This window comes from Hyaena hyaena, unplaced genomic scaffold, assembly GCF_003009895.1.
Source record: "Hyaena hyaena isolate Hyena2069 unplaced genomic scaffold, ASM300989v1 scaffold_643, whole genome shotgun sequence".
Classification (NCBI taxonomy): domain Eukaryota; kingdom Metazoa; phylum Chordata; class Mammalia; order Carnivora; family Hyaenidae; genus Hyaena; species Hyaena hyaena.
In genome coordinates this window covers 419487-441323 of record NW_024081277.1, presented here as the reverse complement: position 1 = coordinate 441323, position 21837 = coordinate 419487, and the positions used below count along the sequence as shown (strand labels likewise).

The window sequence follows — 21837 nt, the reverse complement described above, 5'->3', positions numbered from 1 at the left end:
TCTGTTTTTGATTTCTATTTTTATTCCACTGTAATTGGAGAGTATACTTTGTATGATTTAAATCTTTAAAAATTTACTGACACTTGTTTTGTGGACCAACAAATATATGGCCTCTCTTGGTGAATGTTCCATGTATACTTAAGAACAGTGTGCATTCTGCTGTTGTTGCGTAGAGTGTTTTGTGTGTATCTGTTGGGTCTGTTTGGTTTATAGTGTTGTTCAAGTCCCCTATTTCCTTATTGATATTTTTTAAAAAATTTTTAATGTTTATTTATTTTTGAGATAGAGAGACAGAGCAAGAGTCGGGGAGGGACAGAGAGAGAGAGAGAGAGGGAAACACAGAATCGGAAGTAGGCTACAGGCTCTGAGCTGTCAGCACAGAGCCCAATGTGGGGCTTGAACCCAAGAAACGTGAGATCATGACCTGAGCCAAAGTCAGACACTTAACCAACTGAGCCACCCAGGCACACTCCTCCTTATTTATCTTCTATCTGATTGTTCTATCCATTATTTAAAGTGAGAATCCTCCCCAGCTCTTACTAAGAACCACTTCTTCCTTCAATTCTATCAACTTTTGCTTTAGATATATTGGAGTTTTGTTGTGCAGTGCATATACGTTTATAATTGTTACCTTTTTGAAGAATAATCTTGACTATACAGAATTTCACTTTGGTTAGTGACTCTTAGTCTTAAGCTAAATGCAGTGCCAGTGGATTTATAATCCGTTCCTTTTTACTTCCATGAAAGGACTCATGAAATCTTTTAATGGGCTTGTTTTTAAAATAAGTGATATATAGATTTGAGATGACTTATAATAACAGTCATAGATAATAGCATTTTATTCCTTTCTCTCCAATGTAGAGGGAGAGGAAAATTGATATACTGAGCTATAGGATATTATAGTCAATGGGACTGGACTGCTGTATTTTCCTATAGACAATATGGAAAGTAAAACGAAATGGGTGACTTCATCTTAGTATTTGAGACAAGGAATTACCGTCATTTTTTAGTGAAGGCTATCCTCTTTATTTTCCTATTACTAAGCTCTTAAATGAACTTCTGCATATCTGCTTATATGAGTAATGCTTCCACTGTCTGCCTGTCCCCACCACCGTTACCTATGGGGGCCGGCACTTACTGGGAGCCGTTCTTCTGTGCCATGTACTTGTGCACATCCCCTCCTTCATTCCTCCCACAGCTCTCTGAGTTGGGAACAGGTAGTCCCTGTTCTACAAGGATCTGAGCTAGAGGCAGATACCATGGCATGCACCACCTCTTTCTGTGGCCTTTCCCACTTGATAAATGTAAATGCAGAGAGCAGAGCAAGCCCCCTTCCAAAGGTTTCACTTTTGGGAAATCTAGAAAAGCCACAAAAATGGTGAGGGAGTCCTTAGTTGTCTTCCACAACTGTTCGTGGCCACTTCTGGTCTACTGAAAGGGCCTGTTGTCTATGGTGACTTTATGCATAACAAACTGACTCAGAGCAAATGTCTGTTCATGGATAATAGGTTGAGGGCATCTTGATGAGGGCCATGAAAAGTGACTATTGTTGAGTTTGGTAGTGAATTTAGAAGGGTGAGAGGAAAGCTTCACTTTTAAGCTTGGTGCCTAAAACCCCTTGGCTCTGTGTAAAATATTAGCTGAGAAGCTCGATTCTGGGGCTTGGAAGGGTTTAGGCACAGAGTTTTGAGGGGTTAACTAGAAAACTAATGAGTGTTTACTATGGTGCAGTAATGAGCTTCATATTACATTTTGAGAGGAAGAGAGGGCTCTAAGGAGTTGAGTGAAATTCACTCATCACCAGGCTTACAACTTGGGTTCATATTTCAACATCAGCTGACTCCCTTACAGTTTTAAGATGAAGTGCAGGGACCCATATGACCTGTAGCACTATATATATATATATATATATATATATATATATAGACACACACACACACACACACACACATACATATACATACATATATACACACACACATACATATACATATATATTCTATATATGTATATATATAAATAAATTTTATATATATATAAATTTTATATATAGATATATATATATAGATGATCATTGGATTACAGTCCCCTCTGCCTCCCTCATGCACATTTACTTGACTGGTTACTATCTATGTGGATCCTAAAGACAACTGAGTTTGGTTTCTATTTTAAATCTATTTTTCCCAATTTGAATCTACTTCACATTAGTAAGATTATTTAAATTTCCCATCTTGGACCCCAAGAATAAAACTGAGAAGGGGGTAAGCAATGAAGAGAAGGTACCAAGCCACACATTTTAGTCCATATGGCTCAGTGCCTATGTTCTAGGCTTTGGAGTGAGACATCCTTGACTTTGAAGCTTGCTGGCCACAGCTGTATAACCCATGGCAGGGGTCTTTAAAGTCCCTCAGCTCCACCCTCCTCATTGGTAAAGTCAAGACCGTGACAGTAGGGTGTCCTGGAGGGTACTCACTATGTTTAAGCCAGGCGGTACGTGCAGTAAGGACCCAGCATGTGAACTGTATCTGAGCTGCCCAATATGGAGCCCACACCATGGGAACCTTTGAAGGGCACAGGTGTTCTCAAGTGGAAGTGATAACAGAGACGCAGGACTTGGCCTTTTAGACAGTAAAACATGGTGGAAGGCTAAGCTGTGTCCCGCTGGGGCCAGCCCTTGTCTGAGTGGAGCAAGGAAGAGTCTACAATAGATATCTGACTACTTTGTGAGCACAGACGCTAACTCTCCACAGCTCCGGTAAGGAGTCTAGTGTTGAAATAAAGAATTTAATGTAAAGCTTCACAAATATTTCACTACTTACACTGCTGTCAAATTTCCTGCTGAGCATGGAGTCACTTCCAGTTAATTCTCTATCACTTTGAGAAAGCAGTTTGGGTTATAAAAGGGATACCGTATGCCTTCCCTTTACATTTTTATAACACACACACACACACACACACACACACACACACACACACACACATCTAGCGAATGGTGGTCAATAAGGGCAGAAACTAAAGGCATGCAATGTTCATTCTTGAGAAAACGCTGAAAAAACTCAGATCCGCTTCCAGTCAACATTCCCTGTTAGCTAATCATGAAAATACAGTTACTTACAAAAAGGAAAAAGAAATAGGTCTCTCATAAAAGGATTTAAATAATCCACTTTTCCTGAAATATCACTGTCTGTGTTCACATACTCCAAAGCTTGTTTATATGAGGTATCGTTTTAAGTAAAACCAACAGGGGAAATGTAGAGAAAAGTGTAAATGATCAAGAACTTTAAAGTGCTTGTAATTTGCAAGGAATACCTCACATACTATTAATCACTCTTACCTCCTTGGAGGTCAAGATCTGGCGTAACTCTTTCCTTAGATCAATAAAACGATCATGAAATAGGGCCATGCACCATGGCTCCATGAAGTAGCTAGTGAGGAAAGAAAAGATTCAGTTAGCTGGAAAAGCTCTCATTACCGCTAATAAAGTATTTACCTGCTTTTTGCCTTTATAAATTACAGTTCTGGCCCCTTTGCAAGCGTTTGCTCATAAAATGCCTCGTGGAACAGCCTGGCCAATCAATTTTTTAAATGGATGTTCCTGATGTAAGGCCAGGTTCCATAATTACATTTAAAGTGGTTTAATTCAGAGCTGGGGCAAGACCCAGTGAAGAATCCTGATTTTATCAGAATTTAAAAGCCTGAAGACTTGTAAAGAACGGTGTCTCCATTATCTGCCCTCATTTGAGAAAAACAGATTGCAGGATTAACTGAACTGCTGCATAAACAAATTACATTTGGGTAGACAATAACACAAATGTTGTTCATCATTAAGGTTTCTGGATTAATAATGACCAGAAAAACAGGCCACCTCGGTGTTGCAACACGGTCTCCATACAATTGCACTGATGCTTAATTGAATCTCTTTTAGGAGAGCAGCTCTTTTGGTGCTTTTATTGGCTAACTTTTCACTGAAAACCGTTTGAGTAAATGCTTTCTTACATGGAGTCCAATATGGCCATCTTGCAACGTGATCAGGATGTGTTTCAAGTGTCCAGGCGATTGCTGAAAATTTGATGCATTCTTGGAGAACCAAGACCATTTGCTGGTATTTTAACTCTGATTTTATTTTAATGCTAAGTGTCTTGGGATGGGAAACATCACTTCTTCAGCGCTGGAGACACGTTGGTCACGTGGGCTTCACTCTTCTCTGGATGTGAGTTTGTTGTTCCCATTACTGCTAATGGATGCCATGTGTGTGCACTGGGGAAGAAAAATTGGTGCCCACGTGCAGATGAGCACCTTCTGTTTTCCCAGGCCTGAAGTTAATTCTTAGGGAAGGAGGTGACAAGTCCCAGGGACGACCGGGGTTTTTAAAGGACAAGTATAATGACAAGCGTATGTGCTACGATTAGCACAGCACTCAGCTATATCACTTATTACCTATTATCTTTGCTTGACCAGAATATGACCTAGTTTCATATTTAATTACCTATTTTGTTGTTATCCATTCAACTATGAATTCCACCAATATTTGCGGAACATCTATTATGCGCCCAGGGGAAATAGCAGGGACCAAAACAGACCAGCATCTCTGCCACCGTGAAGCTTATATTCAAGTGATAAATGTACAGCCTGTTGGATAAGGAGAACTGCTGAGGCAAGGATGGGGAAGGCCAAAGAAAGGCTCAGGGAGTAAGGGCTTGAGGGCAAGGAGAGAGAGCCACATGGAGATCTGGGGGAAGAGCCCCCCCGAGAGAGGGAACAGCAGGTGCAAACACCTGGAGCCAGGAGTGTGCTAAGAGCACTCAAGGAGGCAGAGTGGAGATAAGAGCAGGGAGTGGTAGGGAGGTGAGTCAGGAAGGCGACGGGCGTGGGAAGGATGCTTCTGGAGGCAGGAGCCCAGTCAGGGCTGTTGTGACAGCAGTCCTCTGTCTCTGTGATTTCACTTTCTGCGTTTCAGTGACCTGCAGTCAACCATGCTCTGGAGCCGGTGACCCTCCTCCTGACATACTGTCAGAAGGTCGGTAGCAACCTCACACTATGTCACAGTGCCTGTGTCATTTACCTCACTTTGTCTCATCATGTGGGCAGTTTATCATCTCACGTCATCACCATAGGAAGGGTGAGTACAGTGTCATGTTATTTTGGCAGAGACCACATTCACATAACTTTATTAAGTATATGGCTCTAACTGTTCTATTTTATTATGAGTTATTGTTGTTAATCTATTAATGCGCTTAATCTGTGAATTAAACTTTATCATAGGTATGTATGCACTGAAGAAAACATCACATAAACAGGGCTCAGGACTAACCACAGTCTCCAGCATCCACTGGGGGTCTTGGAGATCTTTCCTGCAGGGAAAGGGAGATTACTGTAATCGCTGCATGGCCATCCAGTTTAGCACTTGCATGCAAAAGGCATCTTACAGATCTTCACAAATGAATGAGTGCACACTGCACTGTGTACATTCTATTCTGCCTGGCTTGGATTGGTCTTCCACCAATATTGAATAAAGTTCTGCTAAATCAATAGGTGATGAAACTCTGCAAAATGTCCCAAGATGGGCAGCATTATGAAAAAGAGAGCATCACTGGGAAGACTGGGAAAGCCGTATATGAAACCAGGGCTCCAGGAAGGTGTCACTAAGCCCCACAGCGCATGAGGCTGTGGGTGTCAGGTGGATATTATGTGGAAATGTCAGAGGACTCCTTGCCTCTGAAATTACTCAAGGCCACCTAATTCTTAGTTCATGGAGCCGATTGATAGGCATTCTGGCTGAGTTTCTGGGCCCCTAAAAGCCCTGGCCAACATCCAACATCCATCTAATTCCTGAAGCAGAGGCACTGGCGCAGGGCTGGCCCCCTTGGCAAGGACGGGAACCTTGGGGTGACGTTTTGACACATCTCCTCAGACAGTAGCTTCCTGGGCCAAAACATCAATTATGACCTACGTCCAGCACAGCTTTGCTGGTATGGTCCCTGCCTCTTAGATCAAAAAATCTTCTAGAAAAGCTTCAGGGAATTATGGATGTGCAAATTTGGAAACTATCATAATTCTTAAGTTAGGAACAAGTGGGCCCTTTTATTATTATTTTTAATGTTCATTTTTTTTTTATTTTTGAGAGAGAGAAACAGCGTGAGAGGGAGAGGGGCAGAGAGGGAGGGAGTCACAGAATCCAAAGCAGGCTCCAGGGTCTGAGCTGTCAGCACACAGCCCGATGTGGGGCTCAAACCACAAATTGTGAGATTATGACCTCTTAACTAACTGAGCCTCCCAGGTGTCCCCCAGCGGTCCCTTTTAAATCTGTGGCTTCCTTTCCCCAGTTGCTGAGATACTCCCTGGTGTTTCCACGGTACCATCAGAACTGCCTACCCTCTTGGTTCTGGGGGTCTACAGCCACGTCCTTCTAGCTAGTACATCCTCTCTCTCTCTCTCTCTCTGGCTTTCTCGACCCTGCATGGCCCTGTTCCCACAGCCCAGGTTTGGTTCAGGCAGTCTTCACTACTCTGCCCTCCTCATTGTCTGCTTCACAGAGGGAATTCTGGGGGAACCCCACTTCCCTAAGGTCACAGCCTGCCCACCTGGGCCCTGGCCCACCACCTAACACCCACATTCCCACAGCTTCTGTCCGCAAAGCTGAGCACAGATGGCTGGAGAAGCAAGTGATCCTTAATCCTCTGAAAAGATAGTTGCTGAGTCCATGCGCAGTATGCCTAGCAGGAGTGGGGGGTTCTGGTTGGGGGTGGCAGAGGGGGGCATGAAGGAGAAGTTGGATGTTTCTTTCTTTTGCTGCCTTTAAAACTCTCTATGCCTCTCACACCAGTGTCCAGCAGTAATGGCACCTGGGTATTTGATGACTTTTATTCTCATCACCATGCATTGAACAGTTTGGAGACCAAAGATCTAGGAGACCTGAAATCTTATTTCTTTCACACTTCCTAACATTGTCTCCTATGGGAAAATATTTTGGGACCCTCTTCCAGAAGGTGACAATCTCTGTAGCAAACTATTTGTTACTCATATTCCTAGATTTCATCTGTGTCAGTCATTTTTATGCATAAAAAAGAAAGGTTTATAGAACTCTATTCAGGGACACCTGGGTGACTCAGTTGGTTGAGTGTCTGACTCTTGATTTTGGCTCAGGTCATGATCTCACAGTTCATGAAACTGAGCCCCTCATCAGGCTCTGTGCTGACAGTGCAGAACCTGCTGGGGACTCTCTCTCTCTCTCTCTGTGCCCCTCTCCCACTTGTTTTCTCTTGCTCCCTCAAAATACATAAATAAACTTGAAAAGAAAACCACTCTATTTGGGTTTTTCTCTCTTAAGAAAGAACCCTTGGGTTCCATTAAAGCAAAGTGTAGTAATGAAAAGAGATACCCTGGAAGCCAAATCAGTAAACTGATGTCCAAGGCTCCTTCTCAATTTTATTGCAGCCTCAGTGGCGGCCCCTAGGGGCAACTTACGCCAGGGTCATGGAACGCTAAGGCTCTCACAGTGGGGAAAGCTGGTGTGTCACTTGGTGCATCACCAAGTGCGTAGGCTTGTACCCCGCCTGGAGAGCTTCTGCACACCGCTCTGCAACACCAGATTGCTCACAGCCTGCCACACAGATCAGGCTTAATATGCATCAAGTGACACGCTTAACCAAGGGTAAAACAAGGAGTTCAGACTCAGTCAGTCCCTAAACAGGAGTCCCAATAGAAGGTCACATATTTCAACAGCAACTCTGATCAGATGGCATGTGGCACTGAACGGGATTTAGGAAGAAAATGACTAGCAGATAATCTGCAGTTTCCAAGATGCCCTGGGTCAGCTCTGTTTAAAGGATTCAGGTCAGGCTCTTGAGTGGGTGGATAATTAGCAACATCTCCATTGTTAGATGAAGTAGCTGCTATTTTGCAGGGCAGGCATTAGATTCAAGGTGTTTTAGATAGTGGTAAAAAGGAATTGGTCCCTTTGATAAGAGGGGAGATGGACTAAAAAATGTACCCAGAGAAGAATCTCATTTGCAAGGTTCTTCCCCAGTTCTTATAAACTGCTTAATTTGGTGGTGATTTTTAAGGGGGTCACCAAATGACATCAGAACAGGCACTGTGATGAGGAACCATGCTCTGGGCTATGGTCCTTGGTCATTTACCATTCACAGCAGCCCCAAGTAGCTGTAGCCCTGTAGGTAATTCACTTACACGGTCCTCCAGAACCTTGTTGGCTTCTGTTAAATTACCTTCTTCTTAATTAATAGATTTTATTTTAGAACAGATTTAGGTATACAGAAAAAATAGAGCAGAAATATGGAGTTACCATACATTTCCTCCCACCCTCAGTTTCTCCCATTAACACCTTGCATTATTAGTAAAGCACACTTGTTACACAATCAATGAACCAATATTGATACATTATTCTTAACTAAGGCCCATAGTTTACACTGGGGTTCTTTGCCATGTTGCACATTCTGTGGGTTTGATGAATGCACCATGCCCTACTGTCCATCACGGGAATATCATATGGGAGCATTTCACTGCCCTAAAAAATCGGCTGTGCTCTGCCTGTTCACCCCTGCCTCCCTCTGAACTGTGGGCAAATTAACGTTTTAGGAAATTGACTGGTAGAAAAAATGGGACTGTGTAACAATTTTATAAAATTCTTTAATAACCCTACAGTCCAGTATTTCCTCAGAAGTAGAGTAACAGTCTCCCATCCCAGAACACGGTGCCTTTCAAGCATGACAGCTGCCCCTCATACCAACAGCTCTGTGGCTTGAAGATATGGTTTTCTAAATTGCGGGATTTGAGCATCAGCCTAGGATGAAAGCTATTTGGATTTCTCTTTTCCGCAGTGTGCAGGGGGCTATAATTTTTAGGGGAAAAAATGAAGACGTGGACATTATAATCTACTTGTTAAAAACCCATGTGCTTTGTGACCAAACCAAGCCAAATGCACGTAGAAAGCAGGGGTGAGGTTTGTTCACTGAGAATTTCAGAACCTAATTCATCATGGTTGAAGGCTGCTGAGAACCCTAGTTCACAAACCCTAGTCAGACAAGACTCCCTCAGGTGGGCAAAAGCATCCCAAATGTCAGGCAGTCTGGACCTGATTCCCTCCAGCAGGTGCCAATGTTTTTTATTCCAAGTAGGCCAGTTCAATCCTATTATGGAAAGAAATGAAATGGGCTTGCATTATATTCTTTTATCTATCCTTCATGGGAAGGACCCCGCCGACCTTAATGGCAGTGCACCCAGTGGAGCGTTTCCTATACTCACCACTTCAGCTGTGTGGGGACTGCCATGGCCAACTCCCTTCTCGAACTGGCTGTGGGTTGCAGAGCTTCTAGGTGAACCTTCTCTGCATGCTAGGATTGGGGAGGGGAGGGGAGGCTCAGGGCAAGTTGGGAGGCAGCTGACAGGCAGCTTGAGGGTACACCTTCAGAGCCTGTTTCTAGCTCAGGCTTCTTCCCACTCCAACTGTGCCTCAGCTGCCTGATGCTCCCTTTGCTGCTTCCTCTCTGTGTAGGGGCTAAGATTCTCACCCTCTCTGGCCCCTTCCAGATACCTTCTATCTTGGCCTTCCTGCCTGATGGGCTCTGTGCATTTTTTTTTTCTTGCAGCCCAGAGGAGTCTTTTCCATGCCTGTGTCTTCCCTACTGCTGTTCGGTGCCCAAGCCCAACACAAACCTTCTCCTTGAAGCTAATTCCTGGCCTGATGGCTTCCGCTCACTTTCTCTGCACCATTTTCACTGCGTGGGGGTGGTTCTTGCAGGAAACCTAACCAGGCACTTATCCTTTTCTTGTCCACACTGTGGGCTCTGGGTCCCCACAGCATCCTGCACAGGCGGGTCCTAGGAGACTGAAGGAGCCAGTGGGGCCCAAGCTCCTGAAGACACCTTCGGGTGAGGGCAGGGGTCAGACTCAGGCCGCCTTCCCTCCTCTCCATGAACTAACTCCTAGGACCCAGTTTAGATGGGAGGGGGCTTTAGGACAGCACAGAACACTATGGGCCTCCTTTAAATCATTCTAGACACACAGAAGCCTTCATTATTACAATTAGAAAAACTCTGAATTTAACCAAACTCATTTTGCAATTGATAAGAACATAGAGTCAAACACGATGATCAAACAAAGATGGTCTTCTTTTGCTATAAGGGTGTGAAGACGTTTTGTGTTATGAACGGTTTTAGGTCTAGTTTTCTCCCTACAAACTGAATGATAGCTGTGCTTTGGGTTTTTTTTTTTTCCTTCTTCTCCATAGAAAGGAGAGGAGCATCTGGAATCCTTGCCAAGGCTGGGGTCAGGTCTGCACTGACAGCCCCAAGTGCTGTAGATACTCAGCATTAGTGATAAGCTTTGGGGAAATTTCTTTTTCCATGAATACTGTGAATTTTTAAAAACAAGAAAAATACTAATTTCTTTCCCAATTTATGTTCAAGAAGGGAAGACTAACCAGAGCCACTGGTTAGTCTAGCCACTCCTCTAGAAATCCTCAGGAGAGAGCGTCAGGTAAGGACATGAGGGCAATGTGATTTCTCTCAGTGGCTTGTGGATTTTGGTGTTAACATCACACAAATTGTTTCTACACAGCCGTGAGGAAAAGTTGACACACATTCTCCAGGGCCCAGACAGAAGACATTACTGTCTCTGTTCATCTCGCCAATGGCTGGCCCATGTTCTTTGGGGGAACTTAAATTCTCCATCCCTTTTGCAAATGACACGCTTTTCTCAGAAGCCCTAGGAGATGCTGACTTATGGAACTCTATTAACCATTCCTGGTCAATATGGCCCAGTCATTAAGCAATTGATCAGACTTCTCCAGAGCTCATCCTCATCTGGTCAATCAGCCAAGTCTATCGACAAAATCGTATGGCCACGCTGAGTGCTGAGAAAAGCAACCCTGTAAGACGGAGGAAGTCGCATCCACTGGCCTCAGGGAAAAGTGCAACATGTCTAAGTGAAAAGAACAAGGTAAAGGATGTTGTTCTTTCAAGTCCTGGATCTTAATCACAAGGCAGGCAGTGAGGGATGGAGAGGTCCAGAAGATCTGGGCTGCACTCCCTGCACATGAAAGTTCAACTGGAAATTGCTCAACTATGCTGTAGTTAGGAAAAAGGAGTCAGGGGGGCAGAGAAGAAACACATACCTTTCTCCAAAATCTTTTTTTTTTTTTTTTTGATGAAAGTCATTCTAATTTTATCCTGGAGGGATAATAGTTTTTGCTCTTAGACTCGTTAAGAGGATCCCCAGCTGCCACTCACACCTGCACAGAGGTTTGCTGGAGCTGGGAAATCCCTTTTCTCCTGGTGGGAAGATGGGTGGCCTGCAGGCTTGCCTTACAGAATGAAATTCTCACTGTCCAACATCTCAGATTCTTGTACTGACAGCATCTCAGATTCAACATGGAGGATAGACAATTCCCACAATGCCTGGTGGTAGGTCACACCCAGCAGCGAGCCTCAGCCTTATGGCAGTGTGGGCTGCAGCGTGGCTGGTAGGCCTTGTCTCTCCCCTTTACATTCCATACACAGAAGGCAGGAAGTGACGGATGTCAGGGTATGTAATCGAGGTTGCACCCAGGTACCCTGGGAGCCAGACATGACCTAGACATGGCTGCTTTGGCCTGAACAGCATTTGGAAATTGAATTTGGGGAATTTCCTTTAAAAATCACATTCGGCAATGCAGAGTCCTTGTAGTTACATGGCAGTAATCACTTCAATTGATGTCCCTGTGGCTCATCACTGTTGTTACCAGCCTGGCTGGTATCACTCACCTATGGGCCACGGAAGGCATGTGGGTGTGCAAAGCCGGGTGAAGGGGTTTGGGTGAGATGAAGGCAGGTTTGTAAGCATGTTTTCAGAAGCCACCTTCTCCATGTCTCCTTCTCCGTGCTGGTATGTGTGCTAAGTACACATGCTATCTTCTAGCTTCCTTTCTTCTATCCATCCATCCATCCACCCATCTGTCCTTTTTTTTTTTTTTGCCTTTATTTTTTTTATTTTTTTTTTTCACAAATAGTTTGTCAAATTAGTTTCCACATAACACCCAGTGCTCATCCCCACAAGTGCCCCCCTCCATGCCCATCCCCCCTCCCCCCCCACATCCATCAGTCCTCAGTTTTTGTCAGCATTCAAGAGTCTCTCATGGTTTGCCTCTCTCCCTTTCCCCCATTTTCCCCCTTCTTCTCCCCCATGGTCCTCCGCTAAGTTCCTCCTAATCCTCCTATACGTGCAAACATATGATATTTGTCCCTCTCTGCCTGACTTATTTTGCTCAGCATAACACCCTCAAGGTCCATCCATGTTGCTACACATGGCCAGATTTCATTGTTTCTCATTGCCATGTAGTATTCCATCATATAGATAAACCACATCTTCTTGATCCATTCGTCCGTTGATGGACACTTAGGCTCTTTCCATGTTTTGGCTATTGTTGAGAGAGCTGCTATCAGCCATCAGACAACAAAAGGAAATCAAAGGCATCAGAATTGGCAAAGAGGAAGTCAAACTTTCACTTTTCGCAGACTACATGATACTCTACATAGAAAACCCGACAGACTCTACCAGAAGCCTACTGGAACTGATCCAAGAATTCAGCAAAGTTGCAGGGTACAAAATCAACGTACAGAAAATGGTCCATCCATCCATCCTAACAGGTCCAATGAGGACTTTCAAAACCCAGTTTGTTTCTAGCACCTGTTTCCCTCTGATTCTCTATTTTCTGCTGGCTCAATTCACCTGCTCAGTTCACTCACTGAATACTCATTTCTTCCCCACTGTGATCCTGTGAGGACTTTTCTCTCTCCTCTATTCTCTGTCCTAGGTGTCTTCCAGGGCTCCTGACTTCCATAGCTACAAAGTGGGAAGGAAGGGGAACACCTCTGGGGTCATTCTTTGCCATTAATCAAGTAGAGCCAGGTGCTTTGGGGCACAGAGGGAACCACTGTACAAGTGGGGTCCCTGCCTGGAAGTGCAGGTGGAAGGTAGTATTAGGGAAACTGAGGTGGACTCAGGGTGTGGAGGTACACTGTGGGAAGGCAAAGCTGGAGAGGAGCTCAGCAGGAGTGAAACTGCCACCTGCTTGTCCTCAGTTCTTTGTCGCTGCATTTCTAAGTGTTTGCCAACCTCTCTTTCGCTAGTGTTTGCCAACCTTCAGTCACTTGGGAACCCATCAGTTTTTCATGGACATTACTCATTACTTCAAAATGTTTCTTTAGATTGATTAGCCTTAAAAACAAACAAACAAACAAAAAGAAACAACTACCTCTGCCTTATCCTATCTGTGATGATATCTGTGAAATCATAGATTTGATGTGTTTGTACAGTGTTTCTAATTCATTAATGTTTTTAATGTTTAGTTACTTTTGAGAAACAGAGAGAGAGAGAGAGGCTGGAGGAGGAGTAGAGTGAGGGAGACAGGATCTGAAGCAGAGAGCCTGATGCAGGGCTCGAACTCACAAACCATGAGATCATGACCTGAGCCGAAGTCGGGCATTTAACCGACTGAGCTACCCAGGTGCCCCAGGGTTTCTAATTCTTATTAAAGTCATTCCATAGCTAGTAAGGTGTGTGGCTCAACTGCCTAAGGTAGCTTACAACCTGAGAGATACTTACTGCACTCTAGGACAGGGAAGTTTCTATCACAGCTTGATGGGGAGGCGCTGTTGGATTCATCTGGGGACATAAACCCACAGACACTGGGCTAAATAGTTTTCATGCATTATCTTACTCCATCCTAATTCCAGTCCTCTAAAGTGGGACTTGCCAGTCCATTTTACAGATAGGTAAATAGATTCAGAAAGGTTAAATGACTTGCCAAGGTCATATAACTAACGAGGATGAGTTAGGTCTTAACCATAATTCTGCTTGACTTCAAAGTTCATGCTCTGAACAACTGCACAACCAAGTCTCATTTCCTTAAACTCATTTGTGAGCCTTTCTAGCAATCTTCTGAATTATTCCAGTTTCCTTGGTATCCTCTTCATTAGCTAAGATTAGGTTTGATTGCAGTTGTAAAAACTCTTTAATAAATACTTTTTTTTCCACATAAAAAAAAGGCTAGGTGGAGTGTCCAGGATGGGAGTTGTGGCTCCACAGACATCAGAGCACAGTACTATCCATAGGACACTTGACGCTTGGCTTCATGGTGCAAAACAGCTGCTGAGTTTCAGTCATCACATATATGTTCTCAGATGGATAGAGAAAAAGAGGGCCTTTCCCCTCTCTTTTAGGGTCAGTTGCTAGAAATCTCGCCGTAGCACTTCTATTTATGTCTTACTGGTCAAAGCTTGGTCATGTGGCTTACTTGGCTGTAGGGGAGACTGGGAACCATTGTCATTTATTTTAAATACAATGTAACATCCTATAAATCAGGATCCTGTTTTTGAAGAGAAATGAAGGAATGGATGTTGTGCCTGCTGTGATAGCCCAAAGACTCCATAGCATCAACATTTAACAAAATTCTTTTCTTATAGTTAAGTTCATGAAAATTGGGAGAATGTGTGTCGTTGATGTTCCCAGAACTAGAACCTATCTACTACTCTAGATTCGAGCATGCCCCCAAATTAAACATTCAGGAACAAAACCCACACAAAACATTTTCCATATGTAACAGCCACTTTCAATCCTGTGGGAGAGCCCTAGCGTCCTACCTGTCCCCATCCAGCTCAAGTAGTCTTTAATGCAGAGAAAAGGGGACAGATTGTGTTCACACTATAAAACTGTATTCTGGTCATTTTCTTCTGCCTGCGAAAGAAAGTGGATTCATGCATTTCAACACAGTTTTTAAAAATAATAATAGGAACAAATAAGTATTTCCAGTTAACCCTAGGTTTGCTCAGAAATTAAATTACATGCTTCTGGGGCAGTGGCGTCCACTCAGGGATGCCACATGTCACATGAGTACACACACACACACACACACAAAAAAAAAAAAAAAAAAAAAACAGGAAAAAAAAAAAAACCCAAAAGAACCCTACAGACTGAAATGGAAGTTTGATTATGAATGTTTCCTGTCCAACCTGAGTTTGCCAGAATCTCTATTTAGTCAATTTACTGCTTTGGAGCATATCTGGAAAGGTAAGATTAATGATTTTGAAAGCAAAACCCACTAGCTATTTGATAACCACTTGTAATAGTCACCTGCTAAAGACTGGCTATGTTTTGTTGTCACAGTCTAGAACTGCCTCAACAGATAATGGGTGTTTACTGCTCTGAGAATGGCTTAGGGTGCACTAGCACTAAATCCAAAATTCTAATCTTGGGCAGAAGTCAGCCATCTTCTGAATAGCTTGCCCAAGGTCATACAACTAACGAGGATGAGTTAGGTCTTCACCTAACTTGTAAACCTCTGTTCTACGTCTGGTCGGCTCAGGGATCCACACAGAAGTGGTGTTTGGCAAATTACCATTGTGTACCCAGGAACCAGACGCTAACACTACTTTTATAAGTAGTACTTTATAGCCAGGTATCTTACAGTGTCCTGGAAGCCCTCCGCTGGCCGCAGAGGTGCTGGAAAACACTGCCTCGCAGCGTTCTCTCAGCCCAGTGCACAGAGGTTGCCGTCTGCTGCAGGCCCCTGGAGCTGGCGTGACTTGTCTCTGTGAGCTGGACACACGCAGAACTGTCTCTAGAGGGAGATCCTGACCAGCCCATGGGCCCTGGCACCCCCACACCAACGTGGGGAGGCCATGCTCTCTGTCAAGTACAAAAATGTTCTTAGGCTTCAAAGTGTCTCAGAGAACACGGAGTCCCAGAGCACACTTTTCCTGAATGAGTGCCAGCACGCAGATCACACTGAGGACAGAGCACAGACTGCCTGCTCCTTGCCACTAAGTCTTGGTTTTCAGAAACGCCATTCACAGAGGAGTTTCTGAAAGATCTGTCTGCCTCCATTTGTTTTTCTGAATCCTGGACACTTACACCAGGAGACACTGCTTTACCTTAGAAAATGGGATGTTATCTTATGACCTTTACAAATCTAACCACGGATGATAGTTCCCTCCTTATTGTGACCTTGAAGGAATTCAAAGCCAAATGTGTAGATTTTCTAAATAAAGACCTTGCTGGAATACCCAGCCTCTGCACACAGCAGCTCAGGTCCACACAGGTGTCCTGCCATGATTCCCATTGACTTTTTCTCTTTAGCCCAGATGTGCTACTTATTGCTTATGTAACTCCTCCCAGCCTTGGTCTTCCTAGCTGTAAAATGGGGATAACGATGGTCCTCACCTCGAAGACTCACTATAAGAACATGGGAGATAATCCAAAACAAAGTCGCTTTATGACCGACACAGGGGGAGGGCTCCATGTGTTTTGTGTTGCTATGATTATTACTCTTGTTGTTCTTAACTATATCTTATTGTATATATTTGGGTAAACTGCCTCAGATCTTTTCTGGTATGAATTAGAGATGAAATAATTAATTAAGAGAAGCACTCTTTGTTGTTTGATTGTAAGAAAGTCTGTCTTTGGCAGAATCCTGCAATGTTTCTCCTCGGGGACTGCTTCTCCTACATTCAAGAGTGTCTGCATAAGCTAATTTAGCTGCAGTTTTACGGCAGCAATTAAATTTAGCTGCACTAAAGGTAAGAGAGACTTCATAACAAGCCTTCATGATGTTTTGTCATACACTGAAGAGCTATGTGAGAATCAATAAAAATTACATAAAAACGGTTAAACTAAGGATTCAATATATATATATCTATATATATCTATACATATATCTATATCTATATCTATCTATATCTATATCTATATATATATAGTCTGAATTGATGAAGGTTTAAAAAAAAGAGGAAAGATGGAGTTCTTTGTTTCTGCTAGTTTATTTTGAAGGGAGAGCCAATCAAGACAAAAAAGGTTAACCCGGTTGTTCATGAGACGTATGAGGACAACGGCCAGGAAAAGGGGCTGGGGTTAAAGCACAGGGATCTCAAAGCCCAGCTGGTCCAGGTTTTCTTCTGACCGACTGGACTTTTTGCCTGACCTGCCAGAGCAAACCAGTCTTGTTGTAGAAAGACTATAATTTTTATAAACTTACGGATTTTCACTTCTATTTAAGTTTACCAGTTAAAGCACAATTCAACGTGGTCTGCCCAGACCTTTCACCCATGGTGCGGAAGTGGGTGCAGAAGTCCCTTCCATGTCCCCGCGCCCGGCGTCCGAGCATGAAGATGAGCCTACGCTCCATAGGCCTGCGTAGCTGCCCTTTCATTCCAGCTGTGGCATCTCCTTGCACGTCACTGGTTTATCAGGGGCTGCATTAATTGCATTTCTACAATAAATCTACTGCCCTGGAAGTTGTCCAGCTATTTACATTGATTTGTTATATAAATTCATGCCTAAGACTATGAGGCAAGGTTAGCATTTAATTCTGCAGCAAAAGGAAAGCTCTTAGCGCTCAGCTTCCTTTCCTGTGTTCCTCTCTTGTTATTCTGTGTCTCTCTTCATAGAAAGCACAACCATTTTCCTTTAATTAGGCTGCAGAGAGCACAGGCTAGCATTAGGCCACTCAGCCACTCAGCCATGCTCACAGCCATGGCCATTTCCTATCTATTTTCTGTAGGAAAAGAAAAAAAGTGTATATATGCACATGTAAACCCCCACAAGTCCGAGAGTAAGGGAAACAAAGGAGCCAGGTGGGATCACCTTTTGTGAGGCCAAGGCCACACCAACCAGCCAACACCAGAGAAGCAAGCCGCCTCATTATTCCTTTGGTTAAATTAATTGCCCTTTAAATTTTAAGAGTGCTTAGTAGAAATATCACTCATGAGTACAGAATATGTAACATGTTTAATACATGTTTATAATAACTAGGTGATCAATACACATTTAAAAACAATTCCCTGTCATAACAGGCTTTTCTAATGAATGTATGAATGTATTTTTTTTTTTTAACTGAGGCTTTTACCAGATATAATGACAAACTCAAACTGTTTCTTCACTTTGTCACTCTTATGTTTTCGGATCGGTAGTTTCCAAAAATAAAGTCATAAAATTCAATGAACAGAGGGTGCCTGCCTAACTGGCTTAGTCCATAGAGCATGTGACACTTGATCTCAGGGTCATGAGTTCAAGTCCATGTTTGGCATAGAGCCTACTTTAAATTTTTAAAAAATTCAGCTTATATATTTCTAGTTCTTACTTCTCAAAAACATAATAATGAGGATACTGGATTATAACCCAGGAGATAGTGTAAGAATCCCTAAGTCCACACTGATATAGATAAGTGAATAAATGAATGGAGGAGAAAGGACAACTAACTCTTTCTCACAGTCAGAAGCTAAGTGATAAGTGTAGGCGGGAGTTGAAGGAAGGAAGGAGTAAACCCTGGTGGCAGTAGAGCAAAGTTAGGTTTCTGTCCCAGCTCCAGGAGAGCAAAGCACCAAGGGGTGTCTGGGTAAGGGCTGGGGGGTGAGGGGGCTTACTACACTTTATTGACTTGGGTGGGGAAGTCCCTAAGAGGGTCAGGGTGAAGGGCAGCAGTCTGATGATTGGCTCTCTTGGTGGTTTCCATGCAAGATGAGGGAGTCTGGAAAGCTGGGCTAGAGTCACTCATGATTTAGAAGAGAGGGTGTGTTTTTTTTCTGGTTGCAGTGTCCCTTTCTATGTCCTATTTCATAAGTGTGACAAAGGGGCCCAGGCCGACCACTGTTTATATCATGTGAGTCTTGTTTATCACAGCCTAGCTGCCGGAGGCCAGCTTCTGGAGCCATTTTTCACTTTCTCAGACTGGAGCCCAGAGGCTTAGGTGAGAAAGGATGAGTAAGTGGCCAACAATATCAGCTGCTCCTTAGAGAAGAGGCTCTAGGGTTCCTCCCCTGCAAACACCCTTAATCCCTCGCTCTCCTTCCCTCCATGTCACCCGCTGTCTGCCTACCTCTCTTCTATACCCAAGAAACCGAAGATGGATAGAAAAAACCTCATAGAACCCCACTGCCTGATCCCACCTCACATTCACCCTAGAAGATCTCTGATGTGCTCCCAACACTGTCCCGTGACACCAAGTCCTGCCCTGGTGAATTCATTTTTTTTCCTCTATGAGATGACTTTTTCTCTGTCCTCAAATGTCCAGGTCCCCTTTCCGCTTGTCTGCTCTCAGGTGACAAGCTTGCCTCTTGCCTTATTGAGAAAACAGTTGAGAACTGCCTCATCTTTTTACCCCTAAATGCCCCAACCTGCCTATTGTCTTCCGTGACTCTGGCTCTGCAGGTGTTAGCACAGAAGAGTCAACCCAGGGGTACCTGGATGGCTCCGTCAGTTGAGTGTCCGGCTCTTGATTTCAGCTCAGGTCGTGATCCCAGGGTTGTGGGATTGAGCTCTGTGTCAGGCTCTGAACACAGCATGGAGCCTGCTTGAGATTCTCTCTCTCTTCCCCTGACCCTCTTCCCAACTCACCTGCTCTCTCTCTCAAATAAAAAAAGAAAAGAAAAGTTGTCTGGGCTCTGCCACTATTCTGCTCTCACATGCATCACTCATTTGCTTATAAACAACATTTGTCATGTCTCCTCTTTCCCCCTTCAAAGTATCCCCCATTTCTGTATCTATGCAAAATGTCTCAAAATTTGACTCTATTTGCTGCATTTCCAGTTCTTCAGGTTGTACCCTCTCTCTCGAGCTATTTCAGGCCACCACCTCCTCAGAAGCAGCTCTTATGAAAGCCAAAGCCCATGACCAATCCTCTGTCCCTACCTGACTCAGCCCCCAGTAGAATCCAGCACAGCTGACCACCACTTCTCCCAGGAAGCTTCAGGGAAATCCCACATTATGTTCTACTTTTTGAACCACCTTTCCTGGCTGGACATTGAAATGTTGGCACACTCTTGTCTCTTTTCTCTACTCTGAAGACACTGTCTCCTGAGGTACTCATGAGGGGGACAGGGAGGACAGAAGGGAGGCCAGGGGAACAGGAGGGGCAGGGAAGGAGCTGAGTGGGAATGGTTCTGAGCTGGAGTGTGGCTTTAGTCTAGGTCCGGGGAAGATCTGGGGTGTGAACTACATCACAGAGCTGGCTGGACCTTGAGGCAACTTACAGCCCATGACTCATTGGCTGTGGGCTTTTCGGGAATGGGCAAAGCATCACTTTCTGGACAAGGTGGCTCCTTGTTCACTATGGAGTTATAGGCCAACATTCACACCCCTGTGGGATGGGCCAGTGGACCAGTGAAGGGGGTCATGTGGGTCACCCACAGTTCCAACTACAGAGGTGGATCATGAGTTCTGTTTGGCCATGTTAAGTTTGAGAGTTGAGTGAGCAGATGAATACTTTGCTTGGAGTAAATCTTGCACACTTGGCTGCTAAAATATACTTCAAATCTGACCACCTCACCCTGGATCCATTTGGTCCAGACCACCATTTCTCACCTGGGATAATGGCATGAGCCTCCTGATGACCACTACAGTCCATCCTCCACCACACCTGCTGTGAACTTTAAAAATACTAATGGGCATGTTACTAGTCTGCACACATGGAAACAGGTACCAAGAGCCCAAACCTCCCCCTATAAAGATCTACATGCTACAGCTCTTCTGACCTTCATTTATTCTGCTCCAGCCACACAGGCTTCTTTTTGTCCCTCCCACATACCAAGATTTCTCCCGCTTGAGTCTCTGCACCTGCTGCTCCCCCTGGCTGGCCTCCTCTCTTTCTAGATCACTTGTGCTCCCTGTGTCTTATCAGCCAGCATTCGGCTAGATATTCCCTCCTCAGAGCATCTGCCCCACCCACCTCAACTCCTGCCCGCCTTTTCTTATTTCATTTATAGCCCTTATTGCTCTTTGATATGGTCTTGTTTGCATATTAATTTACTTGTTTGTGGTCAGCTGTCCCCTAGAATATAAAATCCAGAAGAGCTAGACTCTATCAGTCCTATTCACATCTATACCTGCAGAACAGAGTACACAGCAGGTACTTAATAAAGGTTTGCTGAATGAATGGATGTATAAATGAAAACCATGGACCACAATCTATACTGGATCTGGCCATTAGGAGACCATTAGAATCTTAACTGGGAGAAACTCCAGTTGAAATGAGTAAAATGAGATGAATATAGTCTACTATAGACTAAGACAGACTATAGACAAAGACAGAGACAGACAGACACAGTAGGTAGGTGTCAGTCACATGGTCACTGACATCCAGCACTATGTGCCATGCACCATGCCAGTTACCAGGGATCCACAGCTGAAGATGTGTTCTTCTTGTCCTGAGGCTCTCAGAGACCAGGAAAACACAGTGACATGTGCCCCGGTACCAATGCACAGTGGGCACAAAAGCATGGTCCCCTCGTGCTGTTAGGCACGCAGTCAATTGTTTTGTTATATGGGCTCCATTCACATAAACAAACTCGCTTTGACTGCTTAGCAGGTTTAATCCAGTGGGTTAATTTAAAATATCAAGTGATACTTTTAAGTCCAGGTTTTAAAGTAGGCTCACTTACTTTACAGAGTAGAAAAGCAGTAAAACCAGTCTGGTCTACCTGTGTCACCAGGACCAGGCACATGATTCAACAGGGACTCTGGAGAGACAGACAGTGCCTGAAGACAAGGTGGGGTGATCACCAAAGACTGAGAGCTCACCCAGGGCAGGTAAGACCTGACATTGTCCTGAGTAAGAGCCCCTAGATCTGATCTACCAGGAAGAAAGATCTGTAGGAAATGCTGTGAATGTAGTGACACACCTATTAGAAGGCCTAAAACCCCAAACACTGACAACACCTAATGCTGGCGAGGATGTGGAGCAATGGAAACTCATCATGGCTGGTGAGAAAGCAAAATGATCATAGCCATTCTGGAAGACAGTTTGGCAATTTCTAACAAAACTAAACATGCTCTTACCATATGATCCAAAAT

The 21837-nt window shown here is 44.0% G+C and overlaps 1 protein-coding gene across 1 annotated transcript in view; it reads right to left on the bottom strand.

Moving 5' to 3' along the window:
- Positions 1-21837, bottom strand: part of CFAP61 (cilia and flagella associated protein 61) — a 275380-nt gene that overhangs the window by 2082 nt on the left and 251461 nt on the right. The window contains exon 25 of the mRNA XM_039216607.1: positions 3335-3425. Coding sequence (XP_039072538.1) covers positions 3335-3425 — 91 coding nt within the window. The remainder of the gene's footprint in view (positions 1-3334; positions 3426-21837) is intronic.